At 44.5% G+C, this 23229-nt stretch overlaps 1 protein-coding gene across 1 annotated transcript in view; it reads left to right on the forward strand.

Annotated features, from left to right (window-relative positions):
• LOC135569251 (tubulin polymerization-promoting protein family member 3-like) overlaps nucleotides 1-23229 on the forward strand; it is a 44143-nt gene that overhangs the window by 12098 nt on the left and 8816 nt on the right. The window contains exon 2 of the mRNA XM_065016030.1: nucleotides 20271-20470. Coding sequence (XP_064872102.1) covers nucleotides 20283-20470 — 188 coding nt within the window. The 5' untranslated portion in view covers nucleotides 20271-20282. The remainder of the gene's footprint in view (nucleotides 1-20270; nucleotides 20471-23229) is intronic.

Raw genomic sequence — 23229 nt, forward strand, 5'->3', positions numbered from 1 at the left:
AGTCCCCGGTTACAACACTCCACTACCGAGTTCCAAACTGCCTTTGGAAGTAAACGTCAGCACAATAACTGTTCGTAGCCTCATGAAATGGGTTTACAAGCCTAAGATCACCATCCGCAGCCAAGCCTCGGCTGGAGTGATGTAAAGCTCAGCGCCATTGGACTAGCAGAGGAAACACGTTCTCTGGAGTGATGTAAGAGCCCCATTGGACTCTGGAGCAGTGGTAACGTGTTCTCTGGAGTGGTTGTAAAGCTCAGCGCCATTGGACTCTGGAGCAGTGGAAACGTGTTCTCTGGAGGGATGTAAAGCTCAGCGGTATTGGACTCTGGAGCAGTGGTAACGTGTTCTCTGGAGTGGTTGTAAAGCTAGCGCCATTGGACTCTGGAGCAGTGGTAACGTGTTCTCTGGAGTGATGTCAAGCTGGAGCCCCATTGGATATGGAGCAGAGGAAACACGTTCTCTGGAGTGATGTAGAGCTCAGCCCCATTGGACTCTGGAGCAGTGGTAACGTATTCTCTGGGTGGTTGTAAAGCTCAGCGTCATTGGACTCTGGAACAGTGGAAACACGTATCTGGGGGATGTAAAGCTCAGCGCCATTGGACTCTGGAGCAGTGGTAACGTGTTCTCTGGAGTGATGTAAAGCTCAGCCCCATTGGACTCTGGAACAGTGGAAACAGAGTTCTCTGGAGTGATGTAAAGCTCAGCCCCATTGGACTCTGGGTACAGTGGAAACACGTTCTCTGGAGTGATGTAAAGCTCAGCGCCATTGGACTCTGGAGCAGTGGTAACGTGTTCTCTGGAGTGGTTGTAAAGCTCAGCGCCATTGGACTCTGGAGCAGTGGTAACGTGTTCTCTGGAGTGATGTAAAGCTCAGCCCCATTGGACTCTGGAGCAGTGGTAACGTGTTCTCTGAGTGATGTAAAGCTATATACATTGGACTCTGGAGCAGTGGTAACGTGTTCTCTGGAGTGGTTGTAAAGCTCAGCCCCATTGGACTCTGGAGCAGTGGTAACGTGTTCTCTGGAGTGATGTAAAGCTCAGCGCCATTGGACTCTGGAGCAGTGGTAACGTGTTCTCTGGAGGGATGTAAAGCTCAGCGCCATTGGACTCTGGAGCAGAGGAAACACGTTCTCTGGAGGGATGAATCACGCTTCACCATCTGGCAGTCCGACAGACTACTCTGTGTTTGGCAGATGCCAGGAGAACGCTACCTGCCCCTAAGCATAGTGCCAACTGTAAAGTTTGGTGGAGGAAGAATACTGGTCTGGGGCTGTTTTTCATGGTTCGGGCCCCTCAGTTCCAAGTGAAGGTAAATCTTTAACGCAACAACATAAAATGACATTCTAGACGATTCTGTGCTTCCAACTTTTTGGCAACAGTTTGGGGAAGGACCTTTCCTGTGTCAGCATGACATTGCCCCCAGTGCACAAACCAAGGTCCATACAGAAGTTGCTTTTTGGGATCTGTGTGGAACTTGACTGGCCTGCACAGAGCCCTGACCTCAACCCCATCGAACACCTTTGGGATGAATTGGAACGCCGACTGCGAGCCAGGACTAATTGCTCAACATCAGTGCCCGACCTCACTAATGCTCTTGTGGCTGAATGGAAGCAAGTCCCACAGCAATGTTCCAATATATAGTGGAAAGCCTTCCCAGAAGAGTGGAGGCTGTTATAGCAGCAAAGGGGGTTCTAGATTCTGGAATGAGATGTTGGATGAGCAGGTGTCCATATACTTTTGGTCATGTAGTGTATCTACAAAACTACCAAGTACTTTACATTAGTAGCAGAGTAATACTGCCATTTCAGTTCATCACCGTGTACTTTACATTAGTAGCAGAGTAATACTGCCATTTCAGTTCCTCACCATGTACTTTACATTAGTAGCAGAGTAATACTGCCATTTCAGTTCCTCACCGTGTACTTTACATTAGTAGCAGAGTAATACTGCCATTTCAGTTCCTCACCGTGTACTTTACATTAGTAGCAGAGACATACTGCCATTTCAGTTCCTCACTGTGTACTTTACATTAGTAGCAGAGTAATACTGCCATTTCAGTTCCTCACTGTGTACTTTACATTAGTAGCAGAGTAATACTGCCATTTCAGTTCATCACCGTGTACTTTACATTAGTAGCAGAGTAATACTGCCATTTCAGTTCCTCACCATGTACTTTACATTAGTAGCAGAGTAATACTGCCATTTCAGTTCATCACCGTGTCACATTAGTAGAGAGTAATACTGCCATTTCAGTTCCTCACTGTGTACTTTACATTAGTAGCAGAGTAATACTGCCATTTCAGTTCATCACCGTGTACTTTACATTAGTAGCAGAGTAATACTGCCATTTCAGTTCCTCACCATGTACTTTACATTAGTAGCAGAGTAATACTGCCATTTCAGTTCATCAGTTAAGTCAGTTAAGAACAAATTCTTATTTTCAATGACAGAGTTAATGGGAACAGTGGATTAACTGCCTGTTCAGGGGGCAGAAGGTACAGAGTCCATGTGGAGACTATATACAGGGGGTACCGGTACAGAGTCAATGTGGAGGCTATATACAGGGGGTACCGGTACAGAGTTAATGTGGAGGCTATATACAGGGGGTACTGGTACAGAGTCAATGTGGAGGCTATATACAGGGGGTACCAGTACAGAGTCCATGTGGAGACTATATACAGGGGGTACCGGTACAGAGTTAATGTGGAGGCTATATACAGGGTATTACGGTACAGAGTCAATGTGGAGGCTATATACAGGGTATTACGGTACAGAGTCAATGTGGAGGCTATATAAAGGGTGTTACGGTACAGAGTCAATGTGGAGGCTATATACAGGGGGTACCAGTACAGAGTCAATGTGGAGGCTATATACAGGGTATTACGGTACAGAGTCAATGTGGAGGCTATATACAGGGTGTTACGGTACAGAGTCAATGTGGAGGCTATATACAGGGGGTACCGGTACAGAGTCAATGTGGAGGCTATATACAGGGGGTACCGGTACAGAGTCAATGTGGAGACTATATACAGGGGGTACCGGTACAGAGTTAATGTGGAGGCTATATACAGGGGGTACCGGTACAGAGTCAATGTGGAGGCTATATACAGGGGGTACAGGTACAGAGTTAATGTGGAGGCTATATACAGGGGGTACCGGTACAGAGTCAATGTGGAGACTATATACAGGGGGTACCGGTACAGAGTTAATGTGGAGGCTATATACAGGGGGTACCGGTACAGAGTTAATGTGGAGGCTATATACAGGGTGTTACGGTATAGAGTCAATGTGGAGGCTATATACAGGGGTTACCGGTACAGAGTCAATGTGGAGGCTATATAAAGGGGGTACCAGTACAGAGTCCATGTGGAGACTATATACAGGGGGTACAGGTACAGAGTTAATGTGGAGGCTATATACAGGGGAGCACCAGTACAGAGTCCATGTGGAGACTATATACAGGGGGTACAGGTACAGAGTTAATGTGGAGGCTATATACAGGGTATTACGGTACAGAGTTAATGTGGAGGCTGTATATAGGGGGTACCGGTACAGAGTTAATGTGGAGGCTATATACAGGGGGTACCGATACAGAGTTAATGTGGAGGCTATATACAGGGGGTACCAGTACAGAGTCCATGTGGAGACTATATACAGGGGGTACCGTACAGAGTTAATGTGGAGGCTATATACAGGGTATTACGGTACAGAGTCAATGTGGAGGCTATATACAGGGTATTACGGTACAGAGTCAATGTGGAGGCTATATAAAGGGTGTTACTGTACAGAGTCAATGTGGAGGCTATATACAGGGGGTACCAGTACAGAGTCAATGTGGAGGCTATATACAGGGTATTACTTTGGTACAGAGTCAATGTGGAGGCTATATACAGGGTGTTACGGTAAGAGTCAATGTGGAGGCTATATACAGGGGGTACCTTCAATGTGGAGGCTATATACAGGGGGTACCGGTACAGAGTCAATGTGGAGACTATATATCACTTTGGGATGATTACCGGTACAGAGTTAATGTGGAGGCTATATACAGGGTCATTACTTACAGAGTCAATGTGGAGGCTATATACAGGGGGTAACTCACTGTCCAGAGTCAATGTGGGAGGCTATATACAGGGGGTACTATAAGAGTCAATGTGGAGGCTATATACAGGGGGTACCTTACAGAGTCAATGTGGAGGCTATGAACAGGGGGTCATTTCCCTTACTGTAAATCAATGTGGAGGCTATATACAGGGGGTAAATCACTTTGGGATGAACAGAGTCAATGTGGAGGCTATATAAGGGGAGTCAGACTACCGGTACAGAGTCAATGTGGAGGCTATATACACTGGGTAAATCACTGGAGGATGAAATAACTCACTGTCCTTACTGTAAATCACTTTGGAATGAAAGAACTCACTGTCCTTACTGTAAATCACTTTGGAATGAACAGACTCACTGTCCTTACTGTAAATCACTTTGAGATGAACAGACTCACTGTCCTTACTGTAAATCACTTTGGGATGAACAGACTCACTGTCCTTACTGTAAATCACTTTGGAATGAACAGACTCACTGTCCTTACTGTAAATCACTTTGGAATGAACAGACTCACTTCCCTTACTGTAAATCACTTTGGGATGAACAAACTCACTGTCCTTACTGTAAATCACTTTGGATGAAAGAACTCACTGTCCTTACTGTAAATCACTTTGGATGAAAGACTCACTGTCCTTACTGTAAATCACTTTGGGATGAAATAACTCACTGCCCTTACTATAAATCACTTGGGATGAACAGACTCACTGTCCTTACTGTAAATCACTTTGGGATGAACAGACTCACTGTCCTTACTGTAAATCACTTTGGGATGAAATAACTCACTGTCCTTACTATAAATCACTTTGGGATGAACAGACTCACTGTCCTTACTGTAAATCACTTTGGGATGAACAGACTCACTGTCCTTACTGTAAATCACTTTGGATGAACAGACTCACTGTCCTTACTGTAAATCACTTTGAGATGAACAGACTCACTGTCCTTACTATAAATCACTTGGGATGAACAGACTCACTGTCCTTACTGTAAATCACTTTGGAATGAACAGACTCACTGTCCTTACTATAAATCACTTTGGGATGAACAGACTCATTTCCCTTACTATAAATCACTTTGGAATGAACAGACTCACTGTCCTTACTGTAAATCACTTTGGAATGAACAGACTCACTGTCCTTACTATAAATCACTTTGGGATGAACAGACTCATTTCCCTTACTATAAATCACTTTGGGATGAACAGACTCACTGTCCTTACTATAAATCACTTTGAGATGAACAGACTCACTGTCCTTACTGTAAATCACTTTGAGATGAACAGACTCACTGTCCTTACTGTAAATCACTTTGGGATGAACAGACTCACTGTCCTTACTATAAATCACTTTGGGATGAAAGCACCTGTATTGGATATAACTGTAAGTGGCCATATAACCCATTGTTATTATATTACCGCGTGTCATATTAGGATGCTGCTACTGTAGAATTATACACGGGTCCGTTTCCAACAGCCCTGCAGACAGGCGTTATACGCTGAGGGACGATGAACGCCAGAACCAACCAGAACCAACCAGACCCAGTTCAGACCCAACCAGAACCAACCAGAACCAACCAGACCCAGTTCAGACCCAACCAGAACCAACCAGACCCAGTTCAGACCCAACCAGACCCAGTTCAGACCCAACCAGACCCAACCAGAACTAACCAGACCCAACCGGAACCAACCAGACCCAACCGGAACCAACCAGACCCAACCAGAACCAACCAGACCCAACCGGAACCAACCAGAACCAACCAGACCCAGTTCAGACATCTTGAGCAGAACACGGACAGCCAAGCAGAACATAAACAGAATAAATACACACGGCATCACAACTAACACCCTTCCCCCTTATTTAGTGCACTACTGGCAGCAGGGTCTGTTGCTGTCCACACTACCACTAACACGATGCTTGGCTCGTGTCTGGTGCCCAGACTGTGGTCAATACCTAGAATACCTGCAAGGAGACAGCCAGACTAGACCGGACTGCCTGCGCCACAGAATTATGTTGTGTGTGTGTGTGTGTGTCTGAGTGTGCGCATGTGTGCGAGCGCGTGCGTGGGTGTATGTCTGCGTGTGTGTGCGTGCGTGGGTGTGTGTCTGCGTGTGTGTGCGTGCGTGTGTGCGTTGTTGTGTGTGTGCGGGTGTGTGTGTGTGCGTGCGTGTGCGCGGATGTGTGTGTGTGTGTGTGCGCGTGTGTGTGTGTGTGTGACCAGACTGCACCACGGACATAGATGTAAACTTGCTATGACATATACTGTACACTAAAAGTATGTGGACACCCCTTCAAATGAGTGGATTCGTGTCTATTTCAGCCGTTGCTGTCAGGTGGATAAAATCAAGCACACAGCCCATGCAGTCTCCATAGACAACTCAGTTCGTCAGGTTTCTGCCCTGCTAGAGCTGCCTCCAGTCAACTGTGAGTGCTGTTATTGTGAAGTGGAAGGAAACGTCTAGGAGCGGCTCAGCCTTCGAAGTGGTAGGCCACAGAACGGGATCGCCGGGTGCTGAAGTGCGGTTGTCCCCGGTTACAACACTCCACTACCGAGTTCCAAACTGCCTTTGGAAGTAAACGTCAGCACAATAACTGTTCGTCGGGAGCCTCATGAAATGGGTTTCACAAGCCTAAGATCACCATCCGCAACGCCAAGCCTCGGCTGGAGTGATGTAAAGCTCAGCGCCATTGGACTCTGGAGCAGAGGAAACACGTTCTCTGGAGTGATGTAAAGCTCAGCCCCATTGGACTCTGGAGCAGTGGTAACGTGTTCTCTGGAGTGGTTGTAAAGCTCAGCGCCATTGGACTCTGGAGCAGTGGAAACGTGTTCTCTGGAGGGATGTAAAGCTCAGCGCCATTGGACTCTGGAGCAGTGGTAACGTGTTCTCTGGAGTGGTTGTAAAGCTCAGCGCCATTGGACTCTGGAGCAGTGGTAACGTGTTCTCTGGAGTGATGTAAAGCTCAGCCCCATTGGACTCTGGAGCAGAGGAAACACGTTCTCTGGAGTGATGTAAAGCTCAGCCCCATTGGACTCTGGAGCAGTGGTAACGTGTTCTCTGGAGTGGTTGTAAAGCTCAGCGTCATTGGACTCTGGAACAGTGGAAACACGTTCTCTGGAGGGATGTAAAGCTCAGCGCCATTGGACTCTGGAGCAGTGGTAACGTGTTCTCTGGAGTGATGTAAAGCTCAGCCCCATTGGACTCTGGAACAGTGGAAACACGTTCTCTGGAGTGATGTAAAGCTCAGCCCCATTGGACTCTGGAACAGTGGAAACACGTTCTCTGGAGTGATGTAAAGCTCAGCGCCATTGGACTCTGGAGCAGTGGTAACGTGTTCTCTGGAGTGGTTGTAAAGCTCAGCGCCATTGGACTCTGGAGCAGTGGTAACGTGTTCTCTGGAGTGATGTAAAGCTCAGCCCCATTGGACTCTGGAGCAGTGGTAACGTGTTCTCTGGAGTGATGTAAAGCTCAGCGCCATTGGACTCTGGAGCAGTGGTAACGTGTTCTCTGGAGTGGTTGTAAAGCTCAGCCCCATTGGACTCTGGAGCAGTGGTAACGTGTTCTCTGGAGGGATTGGACTCTGGAGCAGTGGTAACGTGTTCTCTGGAGGGATGTAAAGCTCAGCGCCATTGGACTCTGGAGCAGAGGAAACACGTTCTCTGGAGGGATGAATCACGCTTCACCATCTGGCAGTCCGACAGACTACTCTGTGTTTGGCAGATGCCAGGAGAACGCTACCTGCCCCTAAGCATAGTGCCAACTGTAAAGTTTGGTGGAGGAAGAATACTGGTCTGGGGCTGTTTTTCATGGTTCGGGCCCCTCAGTTCCAAGTGAAGGTAAATCTTTAACGCAACAACATAAAATGACATTCTAGACGATTCTGTGCTTCCAACTTTTTGGCAACAGTTTGGGGAAGGACCTTTCCTGTGTCAGCATGACATTGCCCCCAGTGCACAAACCAAGGTCCATACAGAAGTTGCTTTTTGGGATCTGTGTGGAACTTGACTGGCCTGCACAGAGCCCTGACCTCAACCCCATCGAACACCTTTGGGATGAATTGGAACGCCAGGACTAATTGCTCAACATCAGTGCCCGACCTCACTAATGCTCTTGTGGCTGAATGGAAGCAAGTCCCACAGCAATGTTCCAATATATAGTGGAAAGCCTTCCCAGAAGAGTGGAGGCTGTTATAGCAGCAAAGGGGGGTTCTATGATTCTGGAATGAGATGTTGGATGAGCAGGTGTCCATATACTTTTGGTCATGTAGTGTATCTACAAAACTACCAAGTACTTTACATTAGTAGCAGAGTAATACTGCCATTTCAGTTCATCACCGTGTACTTTACATTAGTAGCAGAGTAATACTGCCATTTCAGTTCCTCACCATGTACTTTACATTAGTAGCAGAGTAATACTGCCATTTCAGTTCCTCACCGTGTACTTTACATTAGTAGCAGAGTAATACTGCCATTTCAGTTCCTCACCGTGTACTTTACATTAGTAGCAGAGACATACTGCCATTTCAGTTCCTCACTGTGTACTTTACATTAGTAGCAGAGTAATACTGCCATTTCAGTTCCTCACTGTGTACTTTACATTAGTAGCAGAGTAATACTGCCATTTCAGTTCATCACCGTGTACTTTACATTAGTAGCAGAGTAATACTGCCATTTCAGTTCCTCACCATGTACTTTACATTAGTAGCAGAGTAATACTGCCATTTCAGTTCATCACCGTGTACTTTACATTAGTAGCAGAGTAATACTGCCATTTCAGTTCCTCACTGTGTACTTTACATTAGTAGCAGAGTAATACTGCCATTTCAGTTCATCACCGTGTACTTTACATTAGTAGCAGAGTAATACTGCCATTTCAGTTCCTCACCATGTACTTTACATTAGTAGCAGAGTAATACTGCCATTTCAGTTCATCAGTTAAGTCAGTTAAGAACAAATTCTTATTTTCAATGACGGCCTGGGAACAGTGGATTAACTGCCTGTTCAGGGGGCAGAACGACAGATTTTTTTTTACCTTGTCAGCTCGGGGATTCGATCCAACAACTTTTACGGTTACCGGGCCAACGCAATAACCACTAGGCTACCTGCCGCCCCAATTGAATGGGATTTGAATGAAATGTCAAATTGACCACCTAAAACCTTGTGATGCATTGTAGCCTACAGTACCTGGAGTGACGCAGTCCTTAGGTCACAGCGGTGTCTCTAGTTCTCCATAGGGACTGAGTCTAACGGACCAGCTGGTTCTTCACAACGGAGAGGTGCTCTAAACGTTCGGATCGCTGGGGACTTGTCCTCTGTGCCAGACAGAAGAGCAGGGTGGAATCTGGGTGCCACATCCCAACTGGTTCCCTATTGCCTGTATAGTGCACTACCTTTTTGACCAGGACCCTATGGTAGTGCACTATACAGTACAGGGAATAAGGGGCCATTTGGGACATACTGTCTCTCTCTCAATGTGTTCTTTCTACTCTCTGGCTGTAGGATGCAATGCTCTGTCAGACAGACAAATCAAATCAAATTTTTATTTGTCACATACACATGGTTAGCAGATGTTAATGCGAGTGTAGCGAAATGCTTGTGCTTCTAGTTCCGACAATGCAGTGATAACCAACAAGTAATCTAACTAACAATTCCAAAACTACTGTCTTATACACAGTGTAAGGGGACAGACAGGGCGAGCATTCATTGTCTGTCTGTCTGTCCCGAGCTGCAGGATGCAATGCTGTCTGTCTGTCTGTCTCGAGCTGAAGGATGCAATGCTGTCTGCCTGTCTGTCTGCCTGCCTGCCTGCCTGTCTGTCTGTCTGTCTGTCTGTCTGTCTGTCTGTCTGTCTGTCTGTCTGTCTGTCTGTCTGTCTGTCTGTCCGTCCGTCTGTCTCGAGCTGAAGGATGCAATGCTGTCTGCCTGTCTGTCTGTCTGTCCGTCCGTCCGTCCGTCTGCCCGCACCTCATACACAGGAACAGTTCATTACACACACCATATTATTGTTATTGCTAGGCAGCGCAAACTAAGAGAGTCATGTCTGCAATATCACACACACACACACACACACGTAGCCAAGCGGTTAAGACCGGTTGGGCAAGTAACCGAAAGGTCACCGGTTCAAATCCCAGAGCCGACTAGGTGAATAACCTGTCAATGTGCCCATGAGCAAGGCACTTAACTCCAATAGCTCCTGTAAATCCCTCTGGGTCTGGTAAAAACACAGGCCCTTCACCATGCCACTCGCTTGCTGTCCTTTGCTTGATCCTGCGGTTTTGTAAAATGTGATTTGATCTGTATGTATTGTGATTGCTGCTAAACGAATGGCCTCGTGGAGGAAGTTTTCTAGAGTGGAAGCAGCTGGTGTAGAGAGAGAGAGAGAGCTGACTTCTCTCCAAGCCCATGGCCTCGTGGAGGAAGTTTTCTAGAGTGGAAGCAGCTGGTGTAGAGAGAGAGAGAGCTGACTTCTCTCCAAGCCCATGGCCTCGTGGAGGAAGTTTTCTAGAGTGGAAGCAGCTGGTGTAGAGAGAGAGAGCTGACTTCTCTCCAAGCCCATGGCCTCGTGGAGGAAGTTTTCTAGAGTGGAAGCAGCTGGTGTAGAGAGAGAGAGAGCTGACTTCTCTCCAAGCCCATGGCCTCGTGGAGGAAGTTTTCTAGAGTGGAAGCAGCTGGTGTAGAGAGAGAGAGAGCTGACTTCTCTCCAAGCCCATGGCCTCGTGGAGGAAGTTTTCTAGAGTGGAAGCAGCTGGTGTAGAGAGAGAGAGAGCTGACTTCTCTCCAAGCCCATGGCCTCGTGGAGGAAGTTTTCTAGAGTGCAAGCAGCTGGTGTAGAGAGAGAGAGCTGACTTCTCTCCAAGCCCATGGCCTCGTGGAGGAAGTTTTCTAGAGTGGAAGCAGCTGGTGTAGAGAGAGAGAGAGCTGACTTCTCTCCAAGCCCATGGCCTCGTGGAGGAAGTTTTCTAGAGTGGAAGCAGCTGGTGTAGAGAGAGAGAGAGAGCTGACTTCTCTCCAAGCCCATGGCCTCGTGGAGGAAGTTTTCTAGAGTGGAAGCAGCTGGTGTAGAGAGAGAGAGAGCTGACTTCTCTCCAAGCCCATGGCCTCGTGGAGGAAGTTTTCTAGAGTGGAAGCAGCTGGTGTAGAGAGAGAGAGAGCTGACTTCTCTCCAAGCCCATGGCCTCGTGGAGGAAGTTTTCTAGAGTGGAAGCAGCTGGTGTAGAGAGAGAGAGAGCTGACTTCTCTCCAAGCCCACCCACTGTTTCAGCTACACCTCCTCATCTAGTCCCTGCAGACTGGCTGTTCACTCTAAACCACATCCACTATCAAATATCAAATTCACTAGTCCCATAACAACTGGCAGAGAACTACATAACTACAGAGAACTACATAACTACAGAGCACTACATAACTACAGAGCACTACATAACTACAGAGCACTACATAACTACAGAGAACTACATAACTACAGAGCACTACATAACTACAGAGCACTACATAACTACAGAGCACTACAGAGAACTACATAACAACAGAGCACTACATAACTACAGAGCACTACATAACAACAGAGCACTACATAACTACAGGGCACTACATAACTACAGAGCACTACATAACTACAGAGCACTACAGAGCACTACATAACAACAGGGCACTACATAACTACAGAGCACTACATAACAACAGAGCACTACATAACAACAGAGCACTACATAACAACAGAGCACTACATAACTACAGAGCACTACATAACAACAGAGCACTACATAACTACAGAGCACTACATAACTACAGAGAACTACATAACTACAGAGCACTACATAACTATAGGGCACTACATAACTACAGAGCACTACATAACTACAGAGCACTACATAACTATAGGGCACTACATAACTACAGAGCACTACATAACTACAGAACTACAGAGCACTACATAACTACAGAGAACTACATAACTACAGAGCACTACATAACTACAGAGAACTACATAACTACAGAGCACTACAGAGCACTACATAACTACAGAGCACTACAGAGCACTACATAACTACAGAGCACTACAGACCACTACATAACTACAGAGCACTACATAACGACAGAGCACTACAGACCACTACATAACTACAGAGCACTACATAACTACAGAGCACTACAGACCACTACATAACTACAGAGCACTACATAACTACAGGGCACTACAGAGAACTACATAACTACAGACCACTACATAACTACAGGGCACTACAGAGAACTACATAACTACAGAGCACTACAGACCACTACATAACTACAGAGCACTACATAACTACAGAGCACTACAGACCACTACATAACTACAGAGCACTACATAACTACAGAGCACTACATAACTACAGAGAACTACATAACTACAGAGCACTACATAACTATAGGGCACTACATAACTACAGAGCACTACATAACTACAGAGCACTACATAACTACAGAGCACTACATAACTACAGAGCACTACAGAGAACTACAGAGAACTACATAACTACAGAGCACTACATAACTACAGAGCACTACATAACTACAGAGCACTACATAACTACAGAGCACTACATAACTACAGAGAACTACATAACTACAGGGCACTACAGAGCACTACATAACTACAGAGCACTACAGAGAACTACATAACTACAGGGCACTACAGAGCACTACATAACTACAGAGCACTACAGAGAACTACAGCACTACAGAGCACTACATAACTACAGAACACTACAGAACACTACATAACTACAGAGCACTACGGAGCACTACATAACTACAGAGCACTACATAACTACAGAGCACTACATAACTACAGAGCACTACATAACTACAGAGCACTACAGAGAACTACATAACTACAGAGCACTACATAACTACAGAGCACTACAGAGCACTACATAACTACAGAGCACTACATAACTACAGAGCACTACATAACAACAGAGCACTACATAACTACAGAGCACTACATAACTACAGAGCACTACATAACTACAGAGCACTACATAACTACAGAGAACTACATAACAACAGAGCACTACATAACTACAGAGCACTACATAACAACAGAGCACTACATAACTACAGAGCACTACATAACTACAGAGCACTACATAACAACAGAGCACTACATAACTACAGAGCACTACATAACTACAGAGCACTACATAACAACAGAGCACTACATAACAACAGAGCACTACATAACTACAGAGCACTACATAACAACAGAGCACTACATAACAACAGAGCACTACATAACAACAGAGCACTACATAACTACAGAGCACTACATAACTACAGGGCACTACATAACTACAGGGCACTACATAACTACAGAGCACTACATAACTACAGAGCACTACATAACTACAGAGCACTACAGAGAACTACATAACAACAGAGCACTACATAACTACAGAGCACTACATAACAACAGAGCACTACATAACTACAGAGCACTACATAACTACAGAGCACTACATAACTACAGAGCACTACATAACTACAGGGCACTACATAACTACAGAGCACTACATAACTACAGAGCACTACATAACTACAGGGCACTACATAACTACAGAGCACTACATAACAACAGAGCACTACATAACTACAGAGCACTACATAACAACAGAGCACTACATAACAACAGAGCACTACATAACTACAGAGCACTACATAACAACAGAGCACTACATAACAACAGAGCACTACATAACTACAGAGCACTACATAACTACAGGGCACTACATAACTACAGGGCACTACATAACTACAGAGCACTACATAACTACAGGGCACTACATAACAACAGAGCACTACATAACAACAGAGCACTACATAACTACAGAGCACTACATAACAACAGAGCACTACATAACAACAGAGCACTACATAACAACAGAGCACTACATAACTACAGAGCACTACATAACTACAGAGCACTACATAACAACAGAGCACTACATAACTACAGAGCACTACAGAGCACTACATAACTACAGAGCACTACATAACTACAGAGCACTACATAACAACAGAGCACTACATAACTACAGAGCACTACATAACAACAGAGCACTACATAACTACAGAGAACTGCATAACTACAGAGCACTACATAACAACAGAGCACTACATAACTACAGAGCACTACATAACTACAGAGCACTACATAACAACAGAGCACTACAGAGCACTACATAACTACAGAGCACTACATAACTACAGAGCACTACATAACTACAGAGCACTACATAACAACAGAGCACTACATAACTACAGAGCACTACATAACTACATAACTACAGAGCACTACATAACTACAGAACTACAGAGCACTACATAACAACAGAGCACTACATAACTACAGAGCACTACATAACAACAGAGCACTACATAACAACAGAGCACTACATAACTACATAACTACAGAGCACTACATAACAACAGAGCACTACATAACTACATAACTACAGAGAACTACATAACAACAGAGCACTACATAACTACAGAGCACTACATAACAACAGAGCACTACATAACTACAGAGCACTACATAACTACAGAGAACTACATAACTACAGAGCACTACATAACAACAGAGCACTACAGAGCACTACATAACTACAGAGCACTACATAACAACAGAGCCATGACTGGTGTTTTCATTGCTCACTGTCATAACAACCACAGTACTACTGCTGCTACAGCTGCTTTCTCCTACAGCTATAAGTTATTACACACCCACAAAGACCCACCCACATAGCTACTACAATGTTGTAGCAACATCTAAAAGGTCTCTCTATGTGATGTGGAATGAGAAGGCATATGAGGGGACAGTAACCATGACTACCCTTGTTGTGTTAGGGACTGCATCAATACTGTGTAATCTCCAGCGTGAGGTCATGTCTCACACCCTCCAATGGCTACGTCCCAGTACTCAAATCAAATCAAATTTATTTATATAGCCCTTCGTACATCAGCTGATATCTCAAAGTGCTGTACAGAAACCTTTACTCTTTAGAGAGAGAGAGAGAGAGAGAACTGTCCTTCTGTCCCCAGAGAGAGAGAGCTGCCCTTCTGTCCCGCAGAGAGAGATAGAGAACTGCCCTTCTGTCCCCAGAGAGAGAGAGCTGTCCTTCTGTCCCCAGAGAGAGAGAGAGCTGTCCTTCTGTCCCCAGAGAGAGAGAGAGAGCTGCCCTTCTGTCCCCAGAGAGAGAGAGCTGTCCTTCTGTCCCCAGAGAGAGAGAGCTGTCCTTCTGTCCCCAGAGAGAGAGAGCTGTCCTTCTGTCCCCAGAGAGAGAGAGAGCTGCCCTTCTGTCCCGCAGAGAGAGATAGAGAACTGCCCTTCTGTCCCCAGAGAGAGAGAGCTGTCCTTCTGTCCCCAGAGAGAGAGAGAGCTGTCCTTCTGTCCCCAGACAGAGAGAGAGCTGTCCTTCTGTCCCCAGAGAGAGAGAGAGAGCTGTCCTTCTGTCCCCAGAGAGAGATAGAGAACTGCCCTTCTGTCCCCAGAGAGAGGAGGCCTCCCATCATCCTATTGGGCCCCTGTAAGGCTGTGGGACAACAACCCGTGGTTACCTTGGTTACCCCATTGGCAATTGTCTTATTGTCTGCATGTTTAAACGTCCATTACAAAACTACATTTAAGAAAAGTCCAAGTAAAGATTACTTTTCAACATGACCTACTTCTAAGCGTTCTCACAAAGCGTAATATTGTAGAGCGGGGAGCTCTTTTCATGACGACACTAACGTTAGCCACGGCTAGCTAGCTAGCAGAACACGGATTCTTATTCATTAGCTGTGTTAAAGATGTGAACCGTCAAGACTGGAGTTCTAGGACTGTTAAGGGCAGCTGGGTGGGTTCTGTAGTGATGTTCTCTCCTGGGTGGGTTCTGTAGTGATGTTCTCTCCTGGGTGGGTTCTGTAGTGATGTTCTCTCCTGGGTGGGTTCTGTTCTCTCCTGGAGGGGTTCTGTAGTGATGTTCTCTCCTGGGTGGGTTCTGTTCTCTCCTGGGTGGGTTCTGTAGTGATGTTCTCTCCTGGGTGGGTTCTGTAGTGATGTTCTCTCCTGGGTGGGTTCTGTAGTGATGTTCTCTCCTGCGTGGGTTCTGTAGTGATGTTCTCTCCTGGAGGGGTTCTGTAGTGATGTTCTCTCCTGGGTGGGTTCTGTAGTGATGTTCTCTCCTGGGTGGGTTCTGTAGACACATGATGTTCTCTCCTGGGTGGGTTCTGTTAGACACATGATGTTCTCTCCTGGGGGGGTTCTGTTCTCTCCTGGGGGGTTCTGTTAGACACATGATGTTCTCTCCTGGGTGGGATCTGTAGTGATGTTCTCTCCTGGGTGGGTTCTGTTCTCTCCTGGGTGGGTTCTGTTCTCTCCTGGAGGGGTTCTGTAGTGATGTTCTCTCCTGGGTGGGTTCTGTTAGACACATGATGTTCTCTCCTGGGTGGGTTCTGTAGTGATGTTCTCTCCTGGGTGGGTTCTGTAGACACATGATGTTCTCTCCTGGGTGGGTTCTGTTAGACACATGATGTTCTCTCCTGGAGGGGTTCTGTTAGACACATGATGTTCTCTCCTGGAGGGGTTCTGTAGACACATTATGTTCTCTCCTGGGTGGGTTCTGTAGACACATGATGTTCTCTCCTGGAGGGGTTCTGTTAGACACATGATGTTCTCTCCTGGAGGGGTTCTGTTAGACACATGATGTTCTCTCCTGGAGGGGTTCTGTTAGACACATGATGTTCTCTCCTGGAGGGGTTCTGTAGACGCATGATGTTCTCTCCTGGGTGGGTTCTGTTAGACACATGATGTTCTCTCCTGGAGGGGTTCTGTAGATACATGATGTTCTCTCCTGGGTGGGTTCTGTTAGACACATGATGTTCTCTCCTGGAGGGGTTCTGTTAGACACATGATGTTCTCTCCTGGGTGGGTTCTGTAGACACATGATGTTCTCTCCTGGGTGAGTTCTGTTAGACACATGCTGTTCTCTCCTGGAGGGGTTCTGTAGACACATGATGTTCTCTCCTGGAGGGGTTCTGTAGATACATGATGTTCTCTCCTGGGTGGGTTCTGTTAGACACATGATGTTCTCTCCTGGGTGGGTTCTGTTAGACACATGATGTTCTCTCCTGGGTGGGTTCTGTAGACACATGATGTTCTCTCCTGGAGGGGTTCTGTAGACACATGATGTTCTCTCCTGGGTGGGTTCTGTTAGACACATGATGTTCTCTCCTGGGTGGGTTCCTGGGTGGGTTCTGTAGACACATGATGTTCTCTCCTGGAGGGGTTCTGTAGACACATGATGTTCTCTCCTGGGTGGGTTCTGTTAGACACATGATGTTCTCTCCTGGGTGGGTTCTGTAGACACATGATGTTCTCTCCTGGAGGGGTTCTGTAGACACATGCTGTTCTCTCCTGGGTGGGTTCTGTAGATACATGATGTTCTCTCCTCTCTTCCCTCTCTTCTTCTCTCCTCTCCTTGACCTCTCCTCCAGTCCCTTCCCTCCTCCTCTTCCCTCCTCTCCTCTTTCCTCCTCCTCTTCCCTCCTCTCTTCTCTCCCCCTTCTCCTCCTCTTCTCTCCTCTCTCCTCTCTTCTCTCCCCCTTCTCCTCCTTTCTCTCCTCCCTCCTCCTCTCCTCTCTTCTCTCCCCTCTTCCCTCCTCTTCTCTCTCCTCCTCTTCCTCTCTCTCTCCTCTCTTCTCCTCCTCCTCTTCCCTCCTCTCTCTCTCTCCCCCTTCTCGCTCCTCCTCTTCTCTCCTCCCCTCTTCTCTCCTCCTCTTCTCTCCTCCTCTTCCCTCTCCTCTCTCTCTCTCCTCTCTCCTCTCTTCCCTCCTCTCTCCTCTCCCCCTTCTCCTCCTCCTCCTCTCTCCTCTCTTCTCTCCCCCTTCTCCTCCTCTTCCCTCCTCTCTTCTCTCCTCCTCCTCTTCCCTCCTCTCTCCTCTCTTCTCTCCCCCTTCTCCTCCTCTTCTCTCCTCCTCTTCCCTCCTCTCCTCTCTTCTCCTCCTCCTCTTCCCTCCTCTCTTCTCTCCCCCTTCTCCTCCTCCTCATCGCTCCTCTCTTCTCTCCCCCTCTTCTCTCCTCCTCTTCTCTCCTCTCTCCCCCTCCTCCTCTTCTCTCCTCCTCTTCCTCCTCCTCTCCTCTTCTGCTCTCTTTATTAAAAAAAGGAATCCTTTCAACAGATTGTGTGAACCCAGATCCCTGAAGGGGAATGTCTGAGAGGTCAAATAGAGTCGAATTAGAGGACATGTGATATTCATTTTAAAGTCCCGAGGGTTCATCTGGAGCATGAGACAGACACTATTAGTAGTACAAAACGAACACAATAAATCAGTCAACTTTGACACGTTCTTTAGTCGTTGACAAGGTATTTACCACGGGATCAAGTATGCATGTCATATACCATTCAAATGAATACAATACTATGCAACATCCATTATAGAAAGTCTAAAAGCTGTTCCAATACTAACCCCACTAACCATACTATCTGTGAGGTGAATAGAGTATATAGTATGCTCATTGGTCATAGTATGGATATAGTTTATATGCCAAAAAGTTCACGGATGTCGTACTAAATTCGCCAAAATACAAAGTATACATGCAGTGGACACTATATCCGTGCCTTTAAGGACCCATAATGCAATTCTTCAGAAAACGTGTGTATGCTTCACTACGTTTTCAGATTTGAAAAAATGGCGGAAAATATGCAGCCGAGGAGAGCGGAGACAACTTCATTGCTTTAACTAATTCTGACAAATGTTTTTATTTTATTTTTATTGAGCAATTGTAACAGATGTGAAATGGCTAGCTAGTTAGCGGTGCGCGCTAATGGCGTTTCAATCGGTGACGTCACTTGCTCTGAGACCTTGAAGTAGCGGTTGGTTCCCTTTGCTCTGCAAGGGCCGCGGCTTTTGTGGAGCGATGGGTAACGATGCTTCGTGGGTGACTGTTGTTGATGTGTGCAGAGGGTCCCTGGTTCGGGCGAGGGGACGGTCTAAAGTTATACTGTTACACAATGTAATATAGTAATACCTTTTAAAATAAGTTTTGTACCACGTTATGTTGGCTGACAACTTATTATCTACGCTGTCCTTACGAACTGCATAGCATTACAGCAGTATGCACCGGTATGTTAGCTAGTTACCTAACGTTAATTGGCTACTAATAGATCAAACTTGCCAGGCACTATATTAACGATCTGCTGATCTAATTACCCAACGTTTATTGACTTGATGATTCACATCATTCTTAGCTAAGTGGTATAGTCGTTGTGCGTTTCAATAAGCTTTGGCCGTTGTCATTTAACATCAGCAAAATAAATAAAAAAGAAGATACAATTGTTGCCAGGAACACAATTACAGTCACCCAGTCTCTGGATAACATGAAAACAGGCTGAGCAGCTCTGCTTGGGAGAGTATCATGGTCAGAGTAAGGTGTTTGGAAGTCGCTAGGCAGTCAATTATCCACTCCAACCGCCAGTGTAGCTAAGAACAAGAAATGATGACCGATATCAAGAGATGTGGTGGGAGACGTCCAAGATGTCAGACGACATTTTTATCCTGCAAGATTACTGTTTTCCACTATCAATAAAATATGTGAAATAAAAATAAAAATATATATTTTTAAGTAGCTAGCCAACGTTAGCCAGTTAGCTTGGTTGCTTTACTGCCGTTGAACCCTACTCCTTGGCCAGAGCAGGGCCCTCTGTCCGTTCGTATATTTCCGAGCGTTCAATCTGGAAGGCCCGAAATGAAGTATTCTGACACCCCAGAATGAATTTACGAACACACCCCGGAAATTGTAAAACGTCTAGCTGGTCATTTGTTATGCTAATATGCTAGCAAGACGTTGCATAGCAACAGCATCAGCTTCCAGTTAGACAGGCGAAGCTCTATAATTTTTTAAAAGTACGCTCAACTGAAACAATACCGTTCGTTTACAGTATACTAAAATGTACTAATAGTATATAGTATATACTCATTAAGTATGTAGTATACAGTATGTTAGTATGGGTATTAGAACACAGCGATGAGTCTTGTTGTCCTGTTTTGAATCAGGCAGCTTTAAATACACCTGCTTTATTTATTTAAAAATAAAACTGCTTTAGTGTCAGACAAATATGTATAATGGCTAAGACCCGTGTTGTCTTATTTTGTAGATATTCTTCAAGATGGCGGAGAGCACAGATCTGGAGCAGCTGATGAACTCCTTTAAGAAGTTCGCGATCCACGGAGACACCAAGGCTACAGGGAAGGAGATGAACGGGAAGAACTGGGCTAAACTGTGTAAGGACTGCAAGATCATCGACGGGAAGAATGTCACCGGCACTGACGTGGATATCGTCTTCACGAAAGTCAAGTGAGTTTTAATAGCGACCAACTACAACATAATTATCAATGTAATTTACATTCATCTATTACGATGATGATGATTATTATTTATGGACAAATTGCAACCAACATTAGGCGCTAGATTATTCCCAATTGATCGCTCTGAAATCATGTTTTGTATGGCCCAGTTTTAATAACAACCAACTACAACATAATTATCAATGTAATTCATTAATCTATTACGATGATGCTGATTATTATTTATGGTACCAATTGCAACTAACATTAGACGCTAGATTATCCTCAACTGATCTCTCTTAAATCATGGGCGAGTTTGTTTTGTATGGCCCAGTGCCCCGGTTTGGCCGAGTTTGCTCATTTTTAGACCATTAAATTGGTCCTTAAGGGTAATCTCCACCCACCCGGGGCACTGGGTCATATAAAATGAATTTGTCCATGGTTTAAGAGAGATCAACTGGCGATAAAATAGTGGACAATGTTGGTTGCAATTGGCCGACTTTTATTATTATATACTTATACTAGTTCTGATAATACTTGAGTAAATCCACTTCAGAACAGTGTTGTGGAACGACTGTTGTTTTCTGACAGTAGTAGATTATACATCCACTTCAGAACAGTGGTGACTTTTTTTCTGACAGTATTATGTTGTACTTATACTAGTTCTGATAATACTTGAGTAAATCCACTTCAGAACAGTGTTGTGGAACGACTGTTGTTTTCTGACAGTAGTAGATTATACATCCACTTCAGAACAGTGTTGTGGAACGACTGTTGTTTTCTGACAGTAGTAGATTATACATCCACTTCAGAACAGTGTTGTGGAACGACTGTTGTGGAACGACTGTTGTTTTCTGACAGTAGTAGATTATACATCCACTTCAGAACAGTGTTGTGGAACGACTGTTGTTTTCTGACAGTAGTAGATTATACATCCACTTCAGAACAGTGTTGTGGAACGACTGTTGTGGAACGACTGTTGTTTTCTGACAGTAGTAGATTATACATCCACTTCAGAACAGTGTTGTGGAACGACTGTTGTGGAACGACTGTTGTTTTCTGACAGTAGTAGATTATACATCCACTTCAGAACAGTGTTGTGGAACGACTGTTGTTTTCTGACAGTAGTAGATTATACATCCACTTCAGAACAGTGTTGTGGAACGACTGTTGTGGAACGACTGTTGTTTTCTGACAGTAGTAGATTATACATCCACTTCAGAACAGTGTTGTGGAACTGTTGTGGAACGACTGTTGTTTTCTGACAGTAGTAGATTATCACCTTCACAGTGTTGTGGAATTCCAGAGAGCCCTGGAGGAGCTGGCCCCTGACAGAGGTTATAAGGTCAACTTCAGAACAGTGTTGAGGCGACTGTTGTGGAACGACTGTTGTTTTCTGACAGTAGTAGATTATACATCCACTTCAGAACAGTGTTGTGGAACCGTTGCAGAGCACGGATCACCTACGAGGAATTCGAGAGCAGAGCTGGCCCCACACTACTACTACTAATATACTACTACTACTACTACTACTATACTACTATACTACTACTACTAATATACTACTACTACTGGTATACTACTATACTACTACTACTAATACACTACTACTACTGCATACTACTACTACTAGTATACTACTAGTACTACTACTACTACTATACTACTACTACTAATACACTACTACTACTACTGCATACTACTACTACTACTATACTACTATACTACTACTATACTACTACTACTAATACACTACTACTACTGCATACTACTACTACTACTAGTATACTACTATACTACTACTACTAGTATACTACTATACTACTACTACTAATATACTACTACTACTAGTATACTACTATACTACTACTACTAATATACTACTACTACTATACTACTACTACTACTAATATACTACTACTACTACTACTACTAGTAGTATACTACTATACTACTACTACTAATATACTACTACTACTATACTACTATACTACTACTACTATACTACTACTACTACTACTGCATACTACTATACTACTACTACTAGTACTACTACTAATATACTACTACTACTACTAATATACTACTACTACTACTACCACTACTATACTACTACTACTACTGCATACTACTACTACTAGTATACTACTATACTACTACTAATAATAATAATAAACTACTACTACTAATACTACTACTACTGCATACTACTACTACTAGTATACTACTGTACTACTACTACTAATATACTACTACTACTAATATACTACTACTACTACTACTACTACTACTACTAATATACTACTACTACTGCATACTACTACTACTAGTATACTACTATACTACTACTACTAGTATACTACTACTACTACTATACTACTACTGCTACTGCATACTACTACTACTAGTATACTACTATACTACTACTAGTACTACTACTACTACTGCTACTACTACTACTACTACTATACTACTATACTACTACTACTACTACTGCTGCTACTACTACTACTACTAATATACTACTAATATACTACTACTACTAGTATACTACTATACTACTACTACTAATATACTACTACTACTACTACTACTGCATACTACTACTACTACTAATATACTACTACTACTAGTATACTACTATACTACTACTACTAATATACTACTACTACTACTGCATACTACTACTACTACTATACTACTACTACTACTACTACTAATATACTACTACTACTAGTATACTACTATACTACTACTACTAGTATACTA

The sequence above is a fragment of the Oncorhynchus nerka genome, unplaced genomic scaffold, assembly GCF_034236695.1.
Source record: "Oncorhynchus nerka isolate Pitt River unplaced genomic scaffold, Oner_Uvic_2.0 unplaced_scaffold_1178, whole genome shotgun sequence".
NCBI lineage: Eukaryota > Metazoa > Chordata > Actinopteri > Salmoniformes > Salmonidae > Oncorhynchus > Oncorhynchus nerka.